The sequence below is a fragment of the Sander lucioperca genome, chromosome 18, assembly GCF_008315115.2.
Source record: "Sander lucioperca isolate FBNREF2018 chromosome 18, SLUC_FBN_1.2, whole genome shotgun sequence".
Classification (NCBI taxonomy): domain Eukaryota; kingdom Metazoa; phylum Chordata; class Actinopteri; order Perciformes; family Percidae; genus Sander; species Sander lucioperca.
Window position 1 is genome coordinate 12,367,031 of NC_050190.1, and position 19,229 is coordinate 12,386,259.

At 40.8% G+C, this 19,229-nt stretch overlaps 2 protein-coding genes across 4 annotated transcripts; one reads left to right on the top strand and one right to left on the bottom strand.

Annotated features, from left to right (window-relative positions):
• The first annotated feature begins 1,955 nt into the window (after window positions 1-1,955).
• Window positions 1,956-7,429, top strand: dhrs7 (dehydrogenase/reductase (SDR family) member 7). Its single transcript, XM_031278850.2, has 7 exons — window positions 1,956-2,231; window positions 3,162-3,314; window positions 3,531-3,637; window positions 4,026-4,265; window positions 4,552-4,674; window positions 4,800-5,015; window positions 7,008-7,429. Exons 1-7 carry the CDS (start codon window positions 2,102-2,104, stop codon window positions 7,047-7,049), a joined length of 1,011 nt encoding a protein of 336 aa, XP_031134710.1. The 5' UTR covers window positions 1,956-2,101; the 3' UTR covers window positions 7,050-7,429.
• pcnx4 (pecanex 4) lies at window positions 7,289-18,465 on the bottom strand. Of its 3 annotated transcripts, none has more exons than XM_031278849.2 (11): window positions 18,442-18,465; window positions 15,370-16,144; window positions 15,082-15,261; window positions 14,370-14,908; window positions 14,137-14,237; window positions 13,573-13,695; window positions 12,174-12,534; window positions 10,032-10,135; window positions 8,843-9,948; window positions 8,531-8,717; window positions 8,094-8,345 (listed from the first exon to the last, which is right to left on the bottom strand). In XM_031278849.2, exons 2-11 carry the CDS (start codon window positions 16,065-16,067, stop codon window positions 8,094-8,096), a joined length of 3,651 nt encoding a protein of 1,216 aa, XP_031134709.1. In that variant the 5' UTR covers window positions 16,068-16,144; window positions 18,442-18,465. The 3 variants fall into 3 exon arrangements, with proteins under 3 accessions (XP_035850547.1, XP_031134709.1, XP_031134708.1); XM_031278848.2 differs by lacking the exon at window positions 18,442-18,465 and adding an exon at window positions 17,103-17,270; XM_035994654.1 differs by lacking the exon at window positions 18,442-18,465 and having other exon boundaries at window positions 7,289-8,345; window positions 15,370-16,067.
• Window positions 18,466-19,229: the final 764 nt, after the last annotated feature.

Here is a 19,229-nt window from a genome sequence, read left to right on the forward strand (position 1 = left end):
GCCACAGAGACAGGACCCGGATGTTGCAGGTTGCGTACTCGAAAACATTACATCATCTTTGTAGAGTTGTGACTGCTCAGGCTGCAACACAAGAGGTATACGTAAGCAAGAACATGGGCTCCCAAATCAGATATATAGCCTGCACATCATGTCACAGATCTGTAATTGGATTGGTAAAAATCTATCTTGCATCCACAGATGTAAGTATACTCTTCTGTCATATAATGGATGACAGTCTTTTGATTGGGCAGAGTTTGCATATGGGATGGATTTAAAGGATTCATGAATCAAAATGTATATATTTTTCACATACATGTAATGTGTGTATAATGTAATGATTAGTTTAATATATGTTGTAATATGGAAAAAGAAGGGTCCCTATATAAGGTATTGCCTAAACTTCCTTTGTTTTGTTTTTTTGGCCTTAAGATGGTCAAATTTAAGTATATGACGTCTATATAGGCTATACAGTCTGTAAATTAACCATTCAGTGTAAGTTTTTAATTTTAGAATGTAAACTCTCCTTGGTTGCTAAACCCTCAGATTCTCAGAAAAATTACAGAGGATATGACCTAAGTGTTCCAATGGTAGATGCTAACAAGCAATGTTATTAATTACCATGTTATTGTTCTAGCGGTGTTCAGAATTTGGATTAGGATTTTGCAAGCCTACACTGCATACAACCTGCTACAGTATAGGCCTACACCATTAATCCAAGAAAAATTGAAATTGTAAATGGATGCGGCCTGTTTCAATACACAATACAGGAGTCTATATCCTTGATGCTAAGAAACACTATTGTCTGGTAATGGATATGAGACAACTGGCACTTTACAGACTTTGTTTTATGTTGTTATGATGTTTTATGTCCAAATATGCCTTATGTAATAATAATATTCAGGATTCTGCTGTAGAACCATGTGTCTTTTAATAGAGCCCACTGTCACGGTCACCTTTTTTTTAATTTATTTTTTAGCTTTTCCTGCTTATTCTCAGTTGACCTGCATTATTGCAACATTAGAGGCCATGGACACATTTTTCCATCTTTCTATTGGTCTTGTGATGCTTTGTGTATTTGTGTATTGCACTGCTGCACATTTTAACATAGTGAGGGGAAGCTTGGCTTATTTTGGTTTTCCATCTCTGTTCTGAAAGAGAATTTAGTTTTGAAACTACTTTTAGAGAACCAACAAGTTGCTGTGTAACCTGTTGCGGTGATTCATTGTTCATTGTTGCGAAAAAACTGACAGTTACCACAGAGAAAAAAAGGACAGCTTCTACAACCTCAAGAAGGAAGGAATATTGAGAACTGTTATAAAATTAAAAGCAGGTAGACTGACTGAACTGACCGACCCAGTATTAGATAGATACTTTATTGATCCCCAAGGGAAAATTCAAGGTCCCAGTAGCTTAATTACATCACACACAACATTACGACATTATTGATGGATCGACCGACCGACTGACTCATTGATTGATTGATTGAGTGGTAAACCTGCATTACCGGTATATAGGCTAGTAAAACCATTTTAAAAACTGCAAATGGAAATATGAATTACTGAAGCACAATAACATTAGAAATAAGAAAGGACCTAAATCTAATTTAAGCAGTTTATTTCAGATGAAGTTGTGCTTACATGATGTATATTCCTAAATGATGGGGAATATTCCAGCACAGGAGTGTACGGAGTGGGGAAGAGTGGGCGTGTTAATTGGATCCCAGCAGCTATTTTTTGCTCCAGGACCTTCTTGAAGGTTGATCAAGTTATGATTTAAAGTGGTGACAAAATACGGACTAAAATGTATATTACCTCGATAATCCACTGAATCACCCTTATAATCATTTGTTGATCAAAGTTAAAGAAAAAAAGTATATGGTACTAACTTCACACCATTAATGTTAATTTATCTCCATGTTCAGCTAGTGCATCTTCCAAAATTGCCATGCGCCGAGCTTTGATTTTGAAAACATCCTAGCGGAAGTGACATCGATATCCTTTAGCTGCAGTTTTGTTTTGGCTGGATAGTTCTCCTAATACATCAATGCTAGTAGTAGCTACTAAACTTCATCATCATAAATCTATTCATTCATCTTCAACAAATGGACTGTTGCATTGTATCTGCACTGTGTTGTTTTATAACACTTTATTTACTTATTCACTTGCTGTGTTTTATTTTCGCGGATGCAGACTTCACTCTGCTGTGGGCAAGTCTGTTAGGACACAGGCCAGGTGAGTCAGGTTTCTTATTCTGAAACAAGGTAATCTATCCCAGACGATAAAACGGGGACAGTCATTGACAATGTTTTTATTCCCCGATAAGCCCTTAATGGTATCGTTGCTCAAAGTAAATCGTTAACAATATAATTAGCTAGCGTTCACGTTTGATCCATGATCATGATCCTCTGAATGGTCTAAAGTTTAAAGGTTAGACCATTGAAGAGCGCACAGGACCATCCCGTTTCGTTTAGACTCTAAACGAAAGATTATCTATAACTGGACAAACGTGTTATGTTGAAAAAAAGATATACTACCGGCCAATATCACCGGATTGTTTCTGCCAAATCTCAATTTAATAATCAATATCGCCTCAAAAATCCAGATTGTGTCAACCGTGGCTATAATTGCTTCTGAAAGCATTTTTCTGTTGTGGTCAAGGTGGACCGAGTTAACTATTTATATAGAATTTACCATTTTAGAAATGCATCACATTTTTTAAATGGTCGTGTCAGTTTTGCATATAAACAGTCTTCACGGTAAATAATTACTGTAGCTGTCAAATAAATGTAGTGGAATAAAAGGTACAATATTGTTCGTCTGAAATACAGTGGAAGAATAAAGTGACAAAAAAGTGAATGTTATTTTCCACCACTGTCAAGGACAACACGCAGGTGAACATTGGTCACAACAAATCCCTATTACCTTTTTGATGTATGGAGCTCTATATATATATATATATATATATATATATATATATATATATATATAAGCTGTGTTTTGTTAGCTAGATATGACTTTTGCTTCCCGGGAGTTATTATAGCAAAATATATAATACAAAAAAACAAAAAATCCACTTTTTCTATCTTTTTTAAAGGGAGGCTTATGTTGACATAGAGATGTCTCAGACCCCGCATATGACATGACTTGTTTTTTGTTTACCAGAGAATAAGCTGAAAGGGCTGGTGGTGTGGGTCACTGGAGCCTCCAGTGGTATTGGAGAGGAGCTGGCCCACCAGCTAGCAAGGTGTGGGTCACGTCTCATCCTGTCTGCTCGACGCGAGGATGAGCTAAATAGGGTGAAACGTTGCTGTTTAGGTGAGATAATTTTTTTTATAATTTTTTTTGCAAGCTATTATTGTATGGCCTGGCCAAAAGAAAGCCTAAATAAAATTCACTCACTTAAACTGTCAGTGCAGGTGTAATACTGTAGTACAACACAGTAATAATATTGTTAATACTTTGCAATTGTACCTTCATTCAGTCTTACTCAGTTGTAACCAGCTGAATTCTTTCTGTCATTTATTCCTTAAGAGTGCTCCAGCCTCCGGGATGAAGATATTCATGTTCTTCCACTTGATTTGTTGGATAGGACATCGCACGAGGAGAAAACAAAAGCAGCGATTCAGTACTTTGGACATGTAAGGCCACTGCAATTGTTTTTTATAGTACATTTTCATCATTAGTTTCATTGCAACAAGAACATTTCTATTTGATCAACAACTTAATCAGGTGGAAATGCAGATGACTCTAATTTGTTATTTTTAGCTGGTGGTATCATTATAATGTTCCTTAAATTAATGTGTAATAATAAAATAAACAAAACAACAAACTCAGTCACAATATTTAAGTTACTGGTTTTCAGTGACATAATAGACACCCTCTTTGCCTTGTTTGAAGGACACCATATTCAATCCGTAAACATTTCACTTCACTGTTCTCTTTTCATTTTACTATGTACAGATCTAACTGACCAGGCCAACATATTCTGTCCATGCATTGTAAGTTTTGTACACATTTCCTTTTCAGATTGATGTCTTAATTAACAATGGCGGCCGAAGCCAGCGCTCTCTGTGCTTAGAGACCAGTGTTGATGTGTATCAGGCCTTGATGGAGCTCAACTTTCTGGGTACGGTCTCCATCTCCAAGCAGGTGCTGCCTCACATGACGCAGCAAGGCACTGGGAGCATTGTGACTGTCAGCAGCGTAGTCGGCCTTGCTGGGGCACCCCTGGCAACGGGATACTCTGCCAGCAAACATGCTCTTCAGGTGAAGGGAATACAGTTAGGGAATACTGTTTGGATCATAGCTACAATAGTCACATACCATTGTGTTTGTTTTCTCTGATTTCTCTAGTGTCCTCAGACAGTGTTTGCCAACAAGTTGTTGAGTTAATATTTCACAGGAATACTTATTTTTATCACAAAGAAGCATGTCTGGATTATCTGCATCTATCCTTAACTTTTATTATTTTGTGAAATAAATACCTTTACAAGTGATTAGCTGTCAAGGCCCATGGAAGTCCTGTTGCTGATTGTTACTGTATTTTCTATAGGGGTTCTTTAATTCCCTTCGGACTGAGATGACTGACTTTCCAAACATACTCATCAGCACAGTGTGTCCAGGGCCGGTGCAGTCACAGATTGTCCAAAATGCTTTCACAGAGGAACTGAACAAGGTATTGGTAATAGAGCTGTAGATTTAGAACATAGCAATTTTACCTGTGTGGTATTTGTTTGTGATATGACAGTAGCTATTTCTGTAGTATGTTTTCAGTAACCAGTTTTCCTTCCATTACCTAAGCCTGTGGCAGCAGCTGGTAACCAGGAGCACAAGATGCCAACAAGTCGCTGTGTGCGTTTAATGCTGGTGGGAATTTCCAATGGTGTCAAGGAAATGTGGATTGCACAGCAGCCCTTTCTCCTGTTTTACTACGCCTGGCAGTACGCTCCCACATTTGCCTGGTTCATCACAAACATGTTGGGCCGAAAAAGGGTGCAGAATTTCAAAGCTGGCCTGGTATGTATATCATCTCCTTTTAGGAAATCTATGCGTACAAAGTCAATATAGTGTGTATTCAACTAAGGCATAGGCTATATTTATCATCAGGGCGGTCTACCTAAAATCAAATATCGCAATGTTTTGTTAAATTGCAGATACGGTCGCCCATTTCCACTGTTATGTGCAGGGGCGGACTGGGACAAAAATTCGTCCCTGGCAATTTCGTCCCTTACCGGCCCAATTTTAGACGGGGACATTATTTGCGCACTTACAGGCTTTCATAATTAAATAATACACACAATTCATAAAACCTTCAAATAAACTACCATGCCACCATCTTAGAATAGAATGGAAATGCTTGCATATTTAAAACATGTTATGTATATATTGTTTCAAAGTTGGGGGTAGCTATACTGGAAATTTGCTAGGTCACTAAATGTATTGAGCCAAAATGAGTGGAAACACCTGTTTGGGTGTACCATGGGTGTACAGGACTTTTAAAACATCCCTGTACTACTAAAAAAATAATTTCTATATTTAAAATGTATGTACACCTGGTCAAATTTAGACAAAAAGGCTCACTTTAGTCAAAAGAGCTCACACGTGATGGGATTAGTTTGTGGTTTCTGTATGTTTGGCCTTGCTATTGCATTCTGTATAGTTGACCTTGCTCCGTTAGACCTGGGACCAGCGGATTGTCAGGGTGTCAAAGGACTTAAAATACTTGAAAAAAGCAGAACATAGCAGACGCTATACAGAGCTGTGTCTTAACAGCTGGGGGGGCCTCAGCTGTTACTGACCTTGCTTGAGTCTAATAAGAAGAAGACGGTGGCCAGGGTATGACAGTGAGCATGACTACTTCCCTGTGGTGCTGACTGACTGACCAGTGTGCCTGTTGGCCTCTGTTAGACAATGACAGCTGAGGGCTGTGAAGAAAGGTCATGTTCCAACTGGCCAGACATTAGAGCGTCACATGCTCACTCTCAGGAACGTCTGTGACGTAACATTTTGAGAAAAAAAAAAAAACTTGACAAAATCTACACAGTATTCCTAAACAGTGAAGTCACACTGGGTTAATGCAATGTCACGGTCATGCTTGTGACTAGGGTTGCAAAGGGTGGGTACATTTCTGGAAAGGCAAGTTAAGCTCGTGAATTTTTAAAATGTTGCACAATTTCAATATAGAAATCGTACCTTTTTAAACCTTTTATTTGTGGGGGAAAATATAAATATAAAATATATAGAAATATAAAACAGAAATACTAGGTCTTTTAGCATATTTTGTTTAAAAGTATTCACATTCAATTGAATTGTAACCATGCACTGCGTTCAGCAGCACACTCTTCCATCACAGCAAAGTACACGATTAATAACTTCTTAACATGTAGCAAGCTGTTACCATGTGGGATGTAGCTTGATTGAGCATGCTAATTGAGTTTTAATGAATCTATTTCCATTCATTCTTTATTGTAAAATATTTCTTTTATAAGTGAGTTGTTCTGAGCTCTTTAAACCCCAAGTTTGAAGCAAACAGCCGACTGTGCTAAAGTACCTTTCTCCATTATTTAACTTGCCATCTAGCTAGCTTACTCACCTCATGGCACATTTCACGTTGTAGAGTATGTATTTGACTAATTGATGGGTTTATTTGACAAATTAATGTGTTTTTGTCTTCAAAGATCGTTCTGTTGATGAACAAAGGGCTTCAGAGGGTTAATCGATTGTGATTTCTTTCTTTTAAAAGGGTTTACAATTAGGCCTGCTTATGACATGATAAAAAGTTTGTTTCTATCTGTAAATGACATGATAAATACAGCATGGGAAAATAACCGCTAAATTTCCATAAATTCCCATGGAAACTTTCCACCTTGAATATTCCCGGAATTTTGCTCCCTACTTGTGACCACCACACAATAACTAAAGATTTACAAATTTCACCAGGAATAAAATAAAAATGCTAAACTACAGTAGTAGTCAAACATTGCTAACAGCCAGCCCTTTCTTTTGCAGGATGCGGACTCCGCATATTTCACTAAGCCCAAGACCTCCTGAGAGTCACATTGTCAAGGGGAAACACGTTTAGTGCGTTCCTGCTGTTCGTCAAGGAAAGTGATATGGGTTTTCCTGCAAAATATGGGTGTCTTTGCCTCCCATCTTGAAGGAAAACATTTGGCACAACTGCTTTAAAAGCTCAGAGCTCTCAGGGTCTGATAAAAAAATTGGTACACATTTATTTCATTATGCTCTCATCTCTAATGTAGAGTTAATCCTATGTTTTAATGTTTTTTTTTAATGTAAAGAGAGCATCTTCAGATTATATTAACTTCTGGCCGTAAGCCTGCATGAATTGATAACGTGAGGATTATGGAGTCCATGTAATGTAGCACTAGCACTAACCTTTTGAATGCCTAATAAAATTTAGTTTGGATCAATTTTCTTCCCTGTCAAGTTTGTTTAGTGACACAAAAAAACTGCTTTGCCAAGCTATTTAATTATAAGTATATACACAGGTAAACATATAAAAATCAACAATATGTACAAGAGAATATGGACAAATTCTTCAGTTTAAATTGTAAACAATTGAATTGTAAACAAAACAATAGCACTAAACACCTTACATATACCGCAAAACCCAAGGCACATCCTTGATATCTTAACAAAACACTACAATTCTTGTCCTGTTTTTGTGGACATAAAGGGGGGGGGTCACCTGAAAAGTATAATAAAACCAGAGGTATTCAGCAAGTGTCATCTAGAGGGAAGGTGAGCAAATTAATTCAATTCCTTTTAAGCACAAACTTTAATAAACAAACCACAAAACGTTTGTGCTTCGGTGGGAACCTGTATCAGGGACTTTTTTCTTCTTTCATGTGCTGTTCTAGGAAGTAGTCCACATTGTCAGTTCAAATCTGTTAACGGAATTTTACAACTTGTTCAGTGGTGATGCCACTGCTTCTTCCTCTGTGGTGCTTTGCTGTAGTTTCCCCATGAATTTCCAAATACCCATTAACTTTGAAAAAAGGACAATTTGCTGTGGTAGTACCAACTTAAAAGCATCCTACTCCATTCAGCAGAAGGGGCAGAAGAAGCCACAGGTCAGAGACAGGGGAAGTGAAGGGGGGCTGAGGAGTAAATGGGGTATCCTAGAGGGGGATCAGCTGCCTGGACAGTTAGGTTTCTTAGCATGAAAGGGTGAGCCTGGATGCTGTAACGCTCCTCGTCATCATTAGTAGCATAAAGGAGCTCCCAGGAAAGGTTTGCCCACTGGCCTCGCACTCCCTCTCCATTCAGACGGCCTACCTGCACCAGCTGCTCCTGCAGGGACAGGACTCGCCCTGTGTAGGTCCCCTGTGGACAAGGACAGTCAATCATGCAAAAGTAATACACACATTTGCTCTAAATTGCAATTTTACATACCCTCAATTTTATTCTAATGACTGAATATGAATAAGTTGTACGCAAGGTATTAACAGATGTACTTTTATATTTTGTAGTTTAGGCAGGATGTTATAAGGACTGGTGCATGTAATTACCATAGCGAGGTCATGTCCAAGAGAGAATAGGAAGGGTTTCTCCTGAAGGACACTGTCGTGCCAGCCTTTCTCTGTCACCAGGCCAATGTACCAGTCCCTTTCATATTCCTCCAAGGTGCTGAACAATTCCTCAGGGGACTCCATGGGCCCTAGACTTGCTTGATCAAACAGCAGCTTGAAACTGAACCTGAAGGCGAACAAAACCATAGAGGCAGAATTCAATTAAATATACATTTCTTTCTAGCATAAATAATTCCGATCTAGTGATCAGTTACCAAAACCAAGAAACTCTAACCAATCTGCCAATTTTACCTGAAAGCTCTAAGCGCGAGCTGGTAAAGTTCTTTACTTGAGGAGAGCCAGTCGAGTCCTTCCGTCCATGGTATATCTCCACAATAGAGTCTGTAAACGTAACTGGGACTGGTGAAGGCAGACTCTGCTCCCAGTGAGATGAGACATGAAAGTGCAACCTGTGCGTGCAGCTCTTTCAAGGCTTCATCCTCCTTCAGGGCTTTGGTCATGTCCTCTGAGGTCTCGCCCTGTACAGCAGGCCCAAACTGCCCCAAGGTGAACCGAAACCAGTCCTCAGGAAACAAAGGCCTGAGCTGCAGCAAGCGGGATGGTAACAAAGGCGCAGTCCTCCACCCTGTTGGTAGGTTGAACACCTCCGACTGGGGGCAGTTGAAGTTCAGCTGAGGGAGAGCGCTAGCACTCTCTCTGAAGATCCCTGGGTTACAGCCTTTATCCACTGCTGGCATCCCGATGCCCAGACCCAGAGGCTGCAGTGGCTGCAGTGCAGAGAGAGCCATGTTTTCAAAGAGACTGTCCATCTCCACAGAGCCTGGCAGAGAGGCCCCTGTCTGCAGCACTGCATGTCCAGGCTGGGCCTCTGCTGTCACTAATGCCACTGTCCGCCTGGCTGGTTGAGGTCCAAATAAGTCATCCTCATCTGACCAATCCCCAAAGGAGGTCAAACTGGAGCTGTCCTGTCTGAACCTGAGAGAAGACACATTGGATTCCACAATCACAGCCTCAGGTAGCTGGTTACAAGTGGTCTGGGCCAACTGGGAAGACTGGGACTTCCTGCCTCCAACCCCAGGCCCTTCTTCACTGCTCCATAGAAATCCTTTATGCTTCTGCACACAGTATCGGAGGAGCAACCAGACCAGCGCTTTCAGAAAGTCATCCTGAAGTTTCCTCAGGTTGTCATGAGAGTCAATGATGCCAGAGAGCACATTTCGGGCATCAGAGTAGACTTGCACTGCAAGGGCAGCACAAGGGGTGAGGGCATTCCCCCAGTGCAGGTTAAAGCCCTGGGTGAAACCAAGCTGCTCAGGGCGCTCAAAAGCAGCCTCAAACACCTCATCCACCCTCCGTGCCTCCACTGTGTGGCAAGATGTCTCCTGAAGCTCCAGACCCTGTAACAAACCACACAGCACGATGTAATCTTTCTGTGAATGACTGCAGTGATTCTAAATAGACAAGTGAAGAGATGCAGTACCTTAATATTCACTGTACAGTAGCCATGTCCTCTCTCCAGGATCATTATCCAAACCATACGGTCCTGAAAGCGCCCAAGAAAATGAGAGCCTGGAGCTAAAGAACCTACACGGGGGGAGAGAATCATCAGTCATCCATGCATATAACTTGTAAAGAAATGTGATCTGTAAATTGAGGGCAATGAGGTAGAGAAACACAAAATATATGTACATGGTGCACAATTCTTTCATTTTCCATCAGCTGTGCGTACCTCTGCTGACTGTGGATAACATGGCTACTGGATGAGCTGCAAGGAGACGCGTGCCATCACAGTTGTACAGGAAGGTCATGATACTGTTTTAACTGGCTGACTGCACAGAGATCTAAATATTACATCTTTTCTTAACCTTAGCTTTCCATTAGTCTCAGAAGACAGGCGTCTGAGCAGATGAGCAGAAATGGCAAGGTGATGGAGGCTTTTGTTTTAAGTTGACTAGTGCTTGCTTGGCTCAAGAATAATGCCATGTCCCATAACGACATCTCAGAATAGTCCCAGCCGCTACCTCACGATGGGAAGTGACAAGCTGGGCAGACTCCTTTCCCGCTCACTGCTGCACAGCCCCCAGTGTGAGCAAAGCAAGAGAACACTACAAACTGCCATCCTTAGACTGCGAGCATCAACCTAACAAGTGCTTATTCTGAATTATACATCACAGCTACAGTACCCCAAGCTCACAAAAAAACAAGATTGAGTGATGACATCATCTCAGCAGCTTTATTCAGTTTTGAATCATGAATAGGGTTGGGTATCGTTTGGGTTTTTTTCCAATACCAGTGCTAAAACGATACTTTTAAAATGGTGCCGGTGCCTGAACCGATACTTAAAAAATAGGGGAATAGGGAATAGGGTATTTTACAATAACTTTGAATGCACCACGAGACTTACTAGTTTCAAATGAACGCACTGTGTTGTTTTTCCGACAATGGCAGCTGCAGACTGCTTAACGTCCCGCTGTTGGAATCCTCTACAGTGAAATACAGACACACTTTACACCGTTTAGCTGTCAGCATTTTAACCGTGTTGAATCCAGCTACTAGCTAATGTTAGGCTAACCTGCTGTTAAGTGAAGTGTTAACTAGGGTCACGTGCAGCGATGCTCCTGTTGCCTCTAACGTCAGTTTCAGAGCATCAGAGAGCAGCGCAAAAGGCATTTAATTGGCACCGAAATGAGGCACCGAAATCTGCGTTGCAATTTGGTCCGGTACATACCGGTCGTTTAGGCACTAGTGCCGTATTAGCACTGGGTTTCGGTACCCAACCCTATAAATAATGATTCTCTACTTGCACCATTTTTTCTCTTGCCCCCTCCTGATCGAGCACAGAACAAAAGCAGCGGCTCCGTTTTTTTAGAGTATTACACGGTTAATGGTGTGGAAACATTTGAATGTAATGAATACAGATCAGAGCTATTTTTTCTGGGTCACTTCACAGGAAGCTCAACTGGATCATGCAAGCTCACATTACTGCCAGCAATTCCTCTTAGTATTAAAGCATATGAGGTGATGGTTCAATGCTCTTAGATCTGCATACTGTCTGTACTTGACCCATAGGAAAGTTCAGTCACTGCAACTATAGTTAATGTCAAAACACATTGTAGTAAAAATAAGTAAATAAATAACAAGTCAATCTTGTTGGAGCTCTGTAGGCTGGTGTGTGCATTGGTGTATGCTGTAAATAAAATAAGCAAAGAAAAATTATGTAACTGAAAGCAAAATAGAAAGCCTGACACACTGAGTTATTTAATTTTAGAGATTGTTCTGTAGCTTTTAATGAATCCAATTGGGGAGTCAATGAATTAAAAAATATAAATTCCAAATATTTTAATAATTAATAATTTCAGTTATTTATTATTATTATACCAAACATTTGTGAGCTATTAACTGATTGGTCAAACAAAACATTTTTTTGTGTGATAAAAACAATAATTTGCGGGATTATTTAGATCTGATTATAATGAACACTACAATGGATTATTCAGACAGATTTGCAGATCACATAAATAGGAAACTAATAAACAGTGTTTACGTAACAGTATAACACTTGAAAAAGATTAAAAAACGAAGACACTAAAGACAGAAGACATATTAAGCATGGACAACTAACCCAGTGACCCTCTTGCAAAGGCCGTCCTCAAAGCAGAGGCCAAACTTCCGCTCATCTGCTGGTAGAAGATTGAGTCCGGGCAAGGACAGGCAGTACCTACGGGGCCTGGCCAACTGCGCTGAGGCCTGGGGAACCCCACTAGGAAGATAGGCAAGGTGAAGAGGGGCAGCAGAGGGGCAGAGAGCAGGGCAGACAGGGTCACGACCACCAGCAGCAGTGGGCATAGGGAGGCATTCAGAGCCAAGAGGGTTCCAGCCGACTGACGGCGCTGCTTCTTCTCTGTCCAAGATGTCACCAACACAGTCAGGGTGAACTTTAGCTTGGCGAGGAACTGGGTCAGTCTGTCAATCAGGAGGCCCACCTGGATTAGAAACACACAGGCAAACATGAAGAGCACTGATCTACTGAGCCACCATCAGGTCTTATCAGCTGATGTCGGTGTAATATAAGGGTTTTTTGAGTGATTTGTGTGTTTCATTCACTTTTCGTTTTTTAGTTACTTTTTTCTTTTTCAATATCCGCTGACCAAATCGAATGCAATCTAATACAACAGCTCATTCATAAATTCTACCTTTGCCAGGACAATAATGTGCCGTTTTGATTGGCACTGTCAGAGAGGTATTACTTTAACTATATGTTTATTATTGAGGTGGTAGTTTGCTGTGGTGTTGAACTGGACTGTGTTATATTTAGGTGTTTCTAAAGTTGTGCCCCCCATTTCCAAACAAAAGGAGAGTAAAAATATTGGAAACATTTTAATATAATGACAGTCCAGTACAACACAACCACCTATGACCTAAGTAATAAACATATAGTTGAAATATCACATCTCTCATTTTTACATTGTCCTAAATTTGTGGCAGATCTGTTGTATTGGATTACATAAGAAACTGTATATGTGTACCTATACCTATAATTAAGTGGCCATTTTAAATATATTTTATCACCAAGGCTCTGTACTTACCTGAAGAAATTTGCAATATGTTGAAAAAAAAGTGAAAAAATTGTATCAGTACCATTGATGATTTGTCATGTTTAAGTTTTGACAAGATGGTCCCATTATGGGCTAAATGCTTCAGACAAATATGGCGTTTTTCCCATTACATGGTACCTGCTCGACTCGACTCGCCTCGACTCGACTCTACTCGCCTCACTGTTCACCGTTTTCCATTGCAGATTTTAGTACCGCCTCAGCTTGTTTAGGTTTTAGGTTTAGGTTCAGAAATGATGTATTCCATGCATGTTAACAGTTTAGCACGCTGTTGACAGCTTCAGTGTAAAAAAAATTCAGAGTAGTGGTGGCACTGTTTAGGTCAGATTTAAGCCTGCAGATATGATATACAACGTAGAAGGACCCAATGTGGGGTGGAAATAAGGGAAATATTAATGTTGACCTCACCAGAAGAAGCTGAACTCCAGTGCCCAGGTTGTCCCACCCTGGCAGCATTTTGTTTCCAGCTGCAAGTTGCACCAAGACCACCACTACCATTTGCAGCAGAGCATCCTCCGAATTCTGCCACACCTGTACAGCAACAAAGCACAGGCATACAAATCAAGCAAAACACTTAATTATTAATCACAGTTCATTTTTAAGAAGAAAAAAAACTGTGGCTCAGGAGATAGAGCAGGCTGTCCACTAATCAGTAGATTGGTGGTTTGATCCCTGGCTCCTCCAGTCTGCATGTTGAAGTGTCTTTGGGTAAAAACTGAACCCCAAATTGCTCCCGAAGGCCGTGCCATCAGTGTGCGATGTGCTCATAATTGTCATACCTTTCAGTTTTATTTTAAACAAAGATCTGTGATTTGTGCTGGAAATCTGCCTGTAGTTACTATAAAAAGAAGGTCTTTATTGTAATAAATATTTTCTTAATTTTATGTTCACATTAGATTGTGAGCAAGAGTGAGATACCGGATAAGCGGACAAAGATGGATGGATGGATGGCAAGAGTGAGTGTGACCCTACCACTCTAAAGGCTCGTGTGAATCCCACACTGAGGGAAGCCCTGTGAAGCAGCTGCAGAGATTTGTCCATAGACAGGAAAGCAATCATTGCAAATGGAGACACTGTGAAGTAAAACACACAGTAAGTGCAGGTCAAAAACACATTTACATACAGAGCACTGCTGTTTTCAAACCTGAGAGAGATGTTAAGATTGGAGAACATCCAACTTAAAATACACATTATAACAAGCTCACCAAGATGAAGAAGGACTCTTCTGATTGCTGCAGCAATGTATAATCCTCTGTCCCTCTGCTTAAAGGTCTGCACACTGGACATGCCTTTAGGGTACAGGGGATTGAGGAACACCCCCCCAAATACATAGGCCCCCTGGATCTCTCTGAGAGCCCAGCAGAGGCAGAAGAGTACAAGGAGGAGGTAACTAACAGGAGCCTGGGGTCCCGTAACTAAGCTCTGGGACGGAGTTAAACCAAGGAAGTGATGCAATAGCCCTGCCTCTGCCACTGCCACCAGAAACAGGCTCAAATACAGCAGCAGCTCCCTGCAGCCCAGATTCCAGCCAAAATTACTGGGAGGAGGAGGTGGCGACCCCCCTCTGCGAAATCCGCGGCCCCCAAACACTGCCCTGGGACCTCTGCAGAGTGTGCCAACTTGGCTGAGGTCCAGGCTCAGCAGAAATCCCGTAGAGATGGAAAAGAGAACCACACCCAGTGTTGACGGGATGAAGTAATTACACACAGCCACGCCGGCAGATATCCCAAACATTAACAGCAGCCTGTGGGACAGCGTACACACAATAAGTTAGGGCTGATGATACACAGGCTACTGTCACACTTGTCATTTCAATAGGATTATTAGAATCTAATGATAACTAGTTTCCCACATAACATATGTGTTTTGCTCAAATTGCGGCTGTAAAAAACACTGAAGCATGTTCTTTCAATGTACCTGAGGTTGCTGGACATGGGCGAGCCTCCTAAGCCAAACACGAGGGCCTGCTCCATGCCCCAGAGGAGCAGGGCATCCAGGGGAGGCAGTATACCTAGCGCCCACAGCAGAGGTAGGAAGAGGAACAGCACATGGAGAACCTGGCTGGCCAGTTGGAGCTCAGGGACAGGGCCTGAGAACCTAAATCAGAGCAAGATATTGAGATTATGTCAGCAAGTACTGTAAATACAATAGCATTCTATATGAGGATATCTCAGTTAATTAAACTATTGTGTTGCTGTTGCTTACCTTTCAGCCAAGTCCACAGCAATGAAAATAAAAATGTAGAGGGGCCGGGTGAGTGGGGTGATCTCATAAGTGTCCTGTGCCTGGAAAGTGGCTGTCTCTGTGGCTGTATTTACGATAAGGGAATACTCAGCTATACACAGTGTCACCCAACTCAGGACAAAGACGACCAGGGAAACTCCAATGCTGCCGTAGAGAGCAGTCAGTCTGCCAAGGAACACATACCATGTCCCAAAGCCACAGAGCACCCCAGCTAGTATTGTATGCAGCACCACATTGAGTCCAAACCTCTTCCCTGGGGCAATAAATCGGACTGTCTCTGGGCTGACACAGTGGTTGAATTCCACTTCCTCTTCATCAACCAGGATGTTGGGCCCACCTAGTATCTCCACTGTGCCACTCCTGTGAGCAGCATACAGTGCCAGGCCCTGGACACCCGCTGCAGCCCCGAACATAAGCATACCAGAGAGCACTGTGGCATGGAGCTCCTGAAGCAGCTGCAGCTGGCAGAGCAGAGTACCAATGCCCCCAAAAAGCCATGGTGTCAAGAACAAGACAGCCTGATTGACATACACATATGGTGGGGCACAATAGCCCAACTTGAAGCGTGGACCCCCCAACACTGTCTGAGGGAAGCGCTTCCAGAAGAACTCCTGCTTGTACTCATTAAGAAGGGGCACATCTGGCCCCATTCTGACCATTCCCAAAGGGGTGGCAGGTCATCTCCACACAGCCGAAGGAGGGTGTCCATTCATGGTCCCATACACAATGAAGCTGTCTGCAATAAAGCACAACCTCAGTTAGGTAATAGAGAAATAATTATTACCAAACAAACTAGAGATGCCCTAATACAATATATTATCGTCATTGTCATACAACAGTAGTCCCAGTCTGTCCCACTCATGTAGTAACATTACACAAACTGAAGTTAAATAAGTAGTAAAATAACACAACTTTTAAACTACAATACTATCAACTATTTTTGCTGCTTGTATTTGGATGATTTTGGAACTTCTGAGAACTCCCAACTCACTTCTTACAGCTGTCATACTATAAACAGAATACTGGGGGTCATTGCAAGGTTCAATTGTAATGAGCACTCATAGATAATAATAATAATAATAATAATAATAATAATAACCATATATCATTGTATTGCTAATATAATTTTATTCCTAAACAAAATAAATATGTCTGAAAAGCCAAACTCCTTTGGCACTAATTTCTGCATCAATCCGATACCATAACGTTGTCAAAGCATCCTTGAAAGTGATTTGAAGTTTGAGTGAGTTGATATGTTGAAATGTCGTTAGCACCTTATATAATAAGTATCCATTAATAGTGGATGTTTTAATAAAATAATCGCGAATATCCTTTGGTTTATAATGTATTGCACATAATAACATACAACCAGTAGCAACAGCTGCAGTTGCCATGAAAACACACCACAGAAACAATAGCTTGTGGATGCGCTAACGTGGGTTAATCCGCTCAAGCTAGTAACGTTAACCGGACATTTCAAATCACAACTCATATAACCAAACCAGGTAATTGTCGAGAGGTAAAATGTTTTCTGGACCTCCCTGAGACTGTTCTCATATTTTTACGTTAGCTAGCTATATAATTGTTAGCTAGCGAAGTCTTTTCATCTTGACTATCCGTTAGCTTGCTATTACTAACCGGTAAATAACAGCAGGTTGGCAACGTGCGGTGACACTGCTGTGAGACAAACTTACCGTTTGCAGCAGAATAACCAACCGCAGATAGGCTTTGTGTAATTTTTGACGATATAGGTAGTATTATAGGCAAACAGGCGGAAATCGCCAGCATTAACATTAGCTGCGAGCTAACAGCTTGAAAGCCAAGCAACGTCGGCATGATACACAGACAGATTGTAACCAATAGGAGTGGAGAGAAGAGAAGAGCGCGTCCCCTGATTGGCTTGATAAGCATAAGCACCGGCCCCTACACCACTCAACCCCACCCCTGCACACAAGTTGTTAAAACATAAGGGAACACAATATATTTAGTATATAGTACTACTAGGCCTATATGTATGTATACATTCTTATATAATTCTCTATTAATTATTTACAATCCTTTCAGGTTAAGGCAATGGAGAACAGAGATCAGCAGATTAAAATAAATCCCTAATGGCTGGTCAAGGTTGCTGATCTGGGAAATGAGGCTGTTTGTTATGGGGTTAGAAAAAACGCTAAGACTAAGAATTTCTCTGTATTTTTATTATTTACAGTTGCATGTTGGATGTTCAGTAAAGCAGTAATCCCAACCAGGGGCCCACCCCAGGCCTACTTATGCATCCCAGGGGGTACATGGAAAGATTGTAAAGTAGCTCAACTAATTTGAACATTTTGAAATTATGATATATCCACATAGACATTAAGTCAACACCTGAACACGTGTTGCAGGTATGTAAGAGACAATAGTTATCAAGCACAGAGGTTTAAACTGCTAGCTAAAAGTAGGCTAATGGATGGTATAAATAGCTAAAAGTAAATGCTAAACACTTCAAAAAGAAACGTTAATGGACAAATGGTCAAATATTCAGCTTCACTCCAAGTAGCATGTAGCCTAGGCTAGAAGTATTGCTTACTAAACCAACCTTAGTATTGACAGACAGTTCAATAATTAACAATATTCATTTTTATATAATGATTAGTGTTAAACATTTGGAACATACATTGGGAATCGATGACTGCTACCCCAGACTGACTGTAGGCTAACTGTATAAAACAAACAGCTAACAATGAGCTAACAAACAGAACACACACAGTACACAGAGTGATAAGGACCACGTGCGCCACAGACAATGCGCATGCACAAAATTGCCACCGGCGAGCTTGTGAGCGTTTTGACCTATTTTGACCAACAACAACACAATCGTAACCCGGTCAGTTCACCGCGACACAGTTAGCCTAAGTGATATATCAATGCGCACACAGTTTTCAAAAGGCAATTGATTGAAACTCAGATCAGATCATCAGTCAGATGTGTTCAACAACAGCAGTAACACATGGTTTATAACGTGCAGATGCGATAACGAACTGTGTTTACCTTGTAGACCTGTGAGTGGTCACCTCTGCATGGCGCGCGGAGAATACAGAACGGCCAAAAACTTTGGCACATATCTGTTGTGTTCATTTGCTGTTTGACATTTAAACAAAACGGAAGCAGGAGGTGTTCAGTGGCCATCTAGTGTATTTTGGAGTTGGATTAACTAACATTGAATATTGAGAGAAAATAAGCTTTTTTTGAGCTTTTAGAGGCATTTCGTGACTGGCCAATATATGGGGGGGAGGGGGTATTCATCGCAGCGCTTGAAATATGAGGTTTGTAACCATAAAACACATTAAAAAGCTTAAGGATTTATTTTTCATCAGGTCAAAGATTAATTTAAATGGGAATAACTTTGAGTAAAGCGTAATGACTGTACAAATGTCAATACTATATATAGGTATAATATAAAGCAGTGCTGTCAGTCAGGCCCATATAAATCAGGTCACATTAGATTACTGATTGTCAATTTTTGAGTGAGTAGGAATCACATTTAACTGTACGTCCAGCTTTATTAGAAACTGTATTGTATGAAAAGTTGACAAAACTACATGAATGCAGTCAAAATGAAAAATGCAGATATCCCTCCTCAATAAATAACAAAGGATTTTACCACAACTCGCTTTCCACTGAACAATGAAAAGACCATCCCTCTTTGCAATTATAATTACATCAAATGACACATCCCAAGGGCTTTTTTATCCACCTCTACTATATAATTATTTGACCTCTCATTTGCCAGTATCTTTAAATCCTGAATCTAATGCGCTTAGTCGACCCCAAAACTG

What these genes read in the sequence shown, in the direction of transcription:
- dhrs7 (XM_031278850.2), top strand. Translation starts at nt 2,102, where the DNA reads ATGGACTGTTGCATTGTATCTGCACTGTGTTGTTTTATAACACTTTAT. An exon ending in TCTGTTAGGACACAGGCCAG is followed by an intron (nt 2,232 to 3,161) that starts GTGAGTCAGGTT and finishes TTTGTTTACCAG; the next exon opens with AGAATAAGCTGAAAGGGCTG. An exon ending in TCACAGAGGAACTGAACAAG is followed by an intron (nt 4,675 to 4,799) that starts GTATTGGTAATA and finishes CCATTACCTAAG; the next exon opens with CCTGTGGCAGCAGCTGGTAA.
- pcnx4 (XM_035994654.1), bottom strand. Translation starts at nt 16,067, where the DNA reads ATGGTCAGAATGGGGCCAGATGTGCCCCTTCTTAATGAGTACAAGCAG. An exon ending in CTCGCGCTTAGAGCTTTCAG is followed by an intron (nt 8,718 to 8,842) that starts GTAAAATTGGCA and finishes GTTCGCCTTCAG; the next exon opens with GTTCAGTTTCAAGCTGCTGT. An exon ending in TTGGACATGACCTCGCTATG is followed by an intron (nt 8,346 to 8,530) that starts GTAATTACATGC and finishes CCTTGTCCACAG; the next exon opens with GGGACCTACACAGGGCGAGT.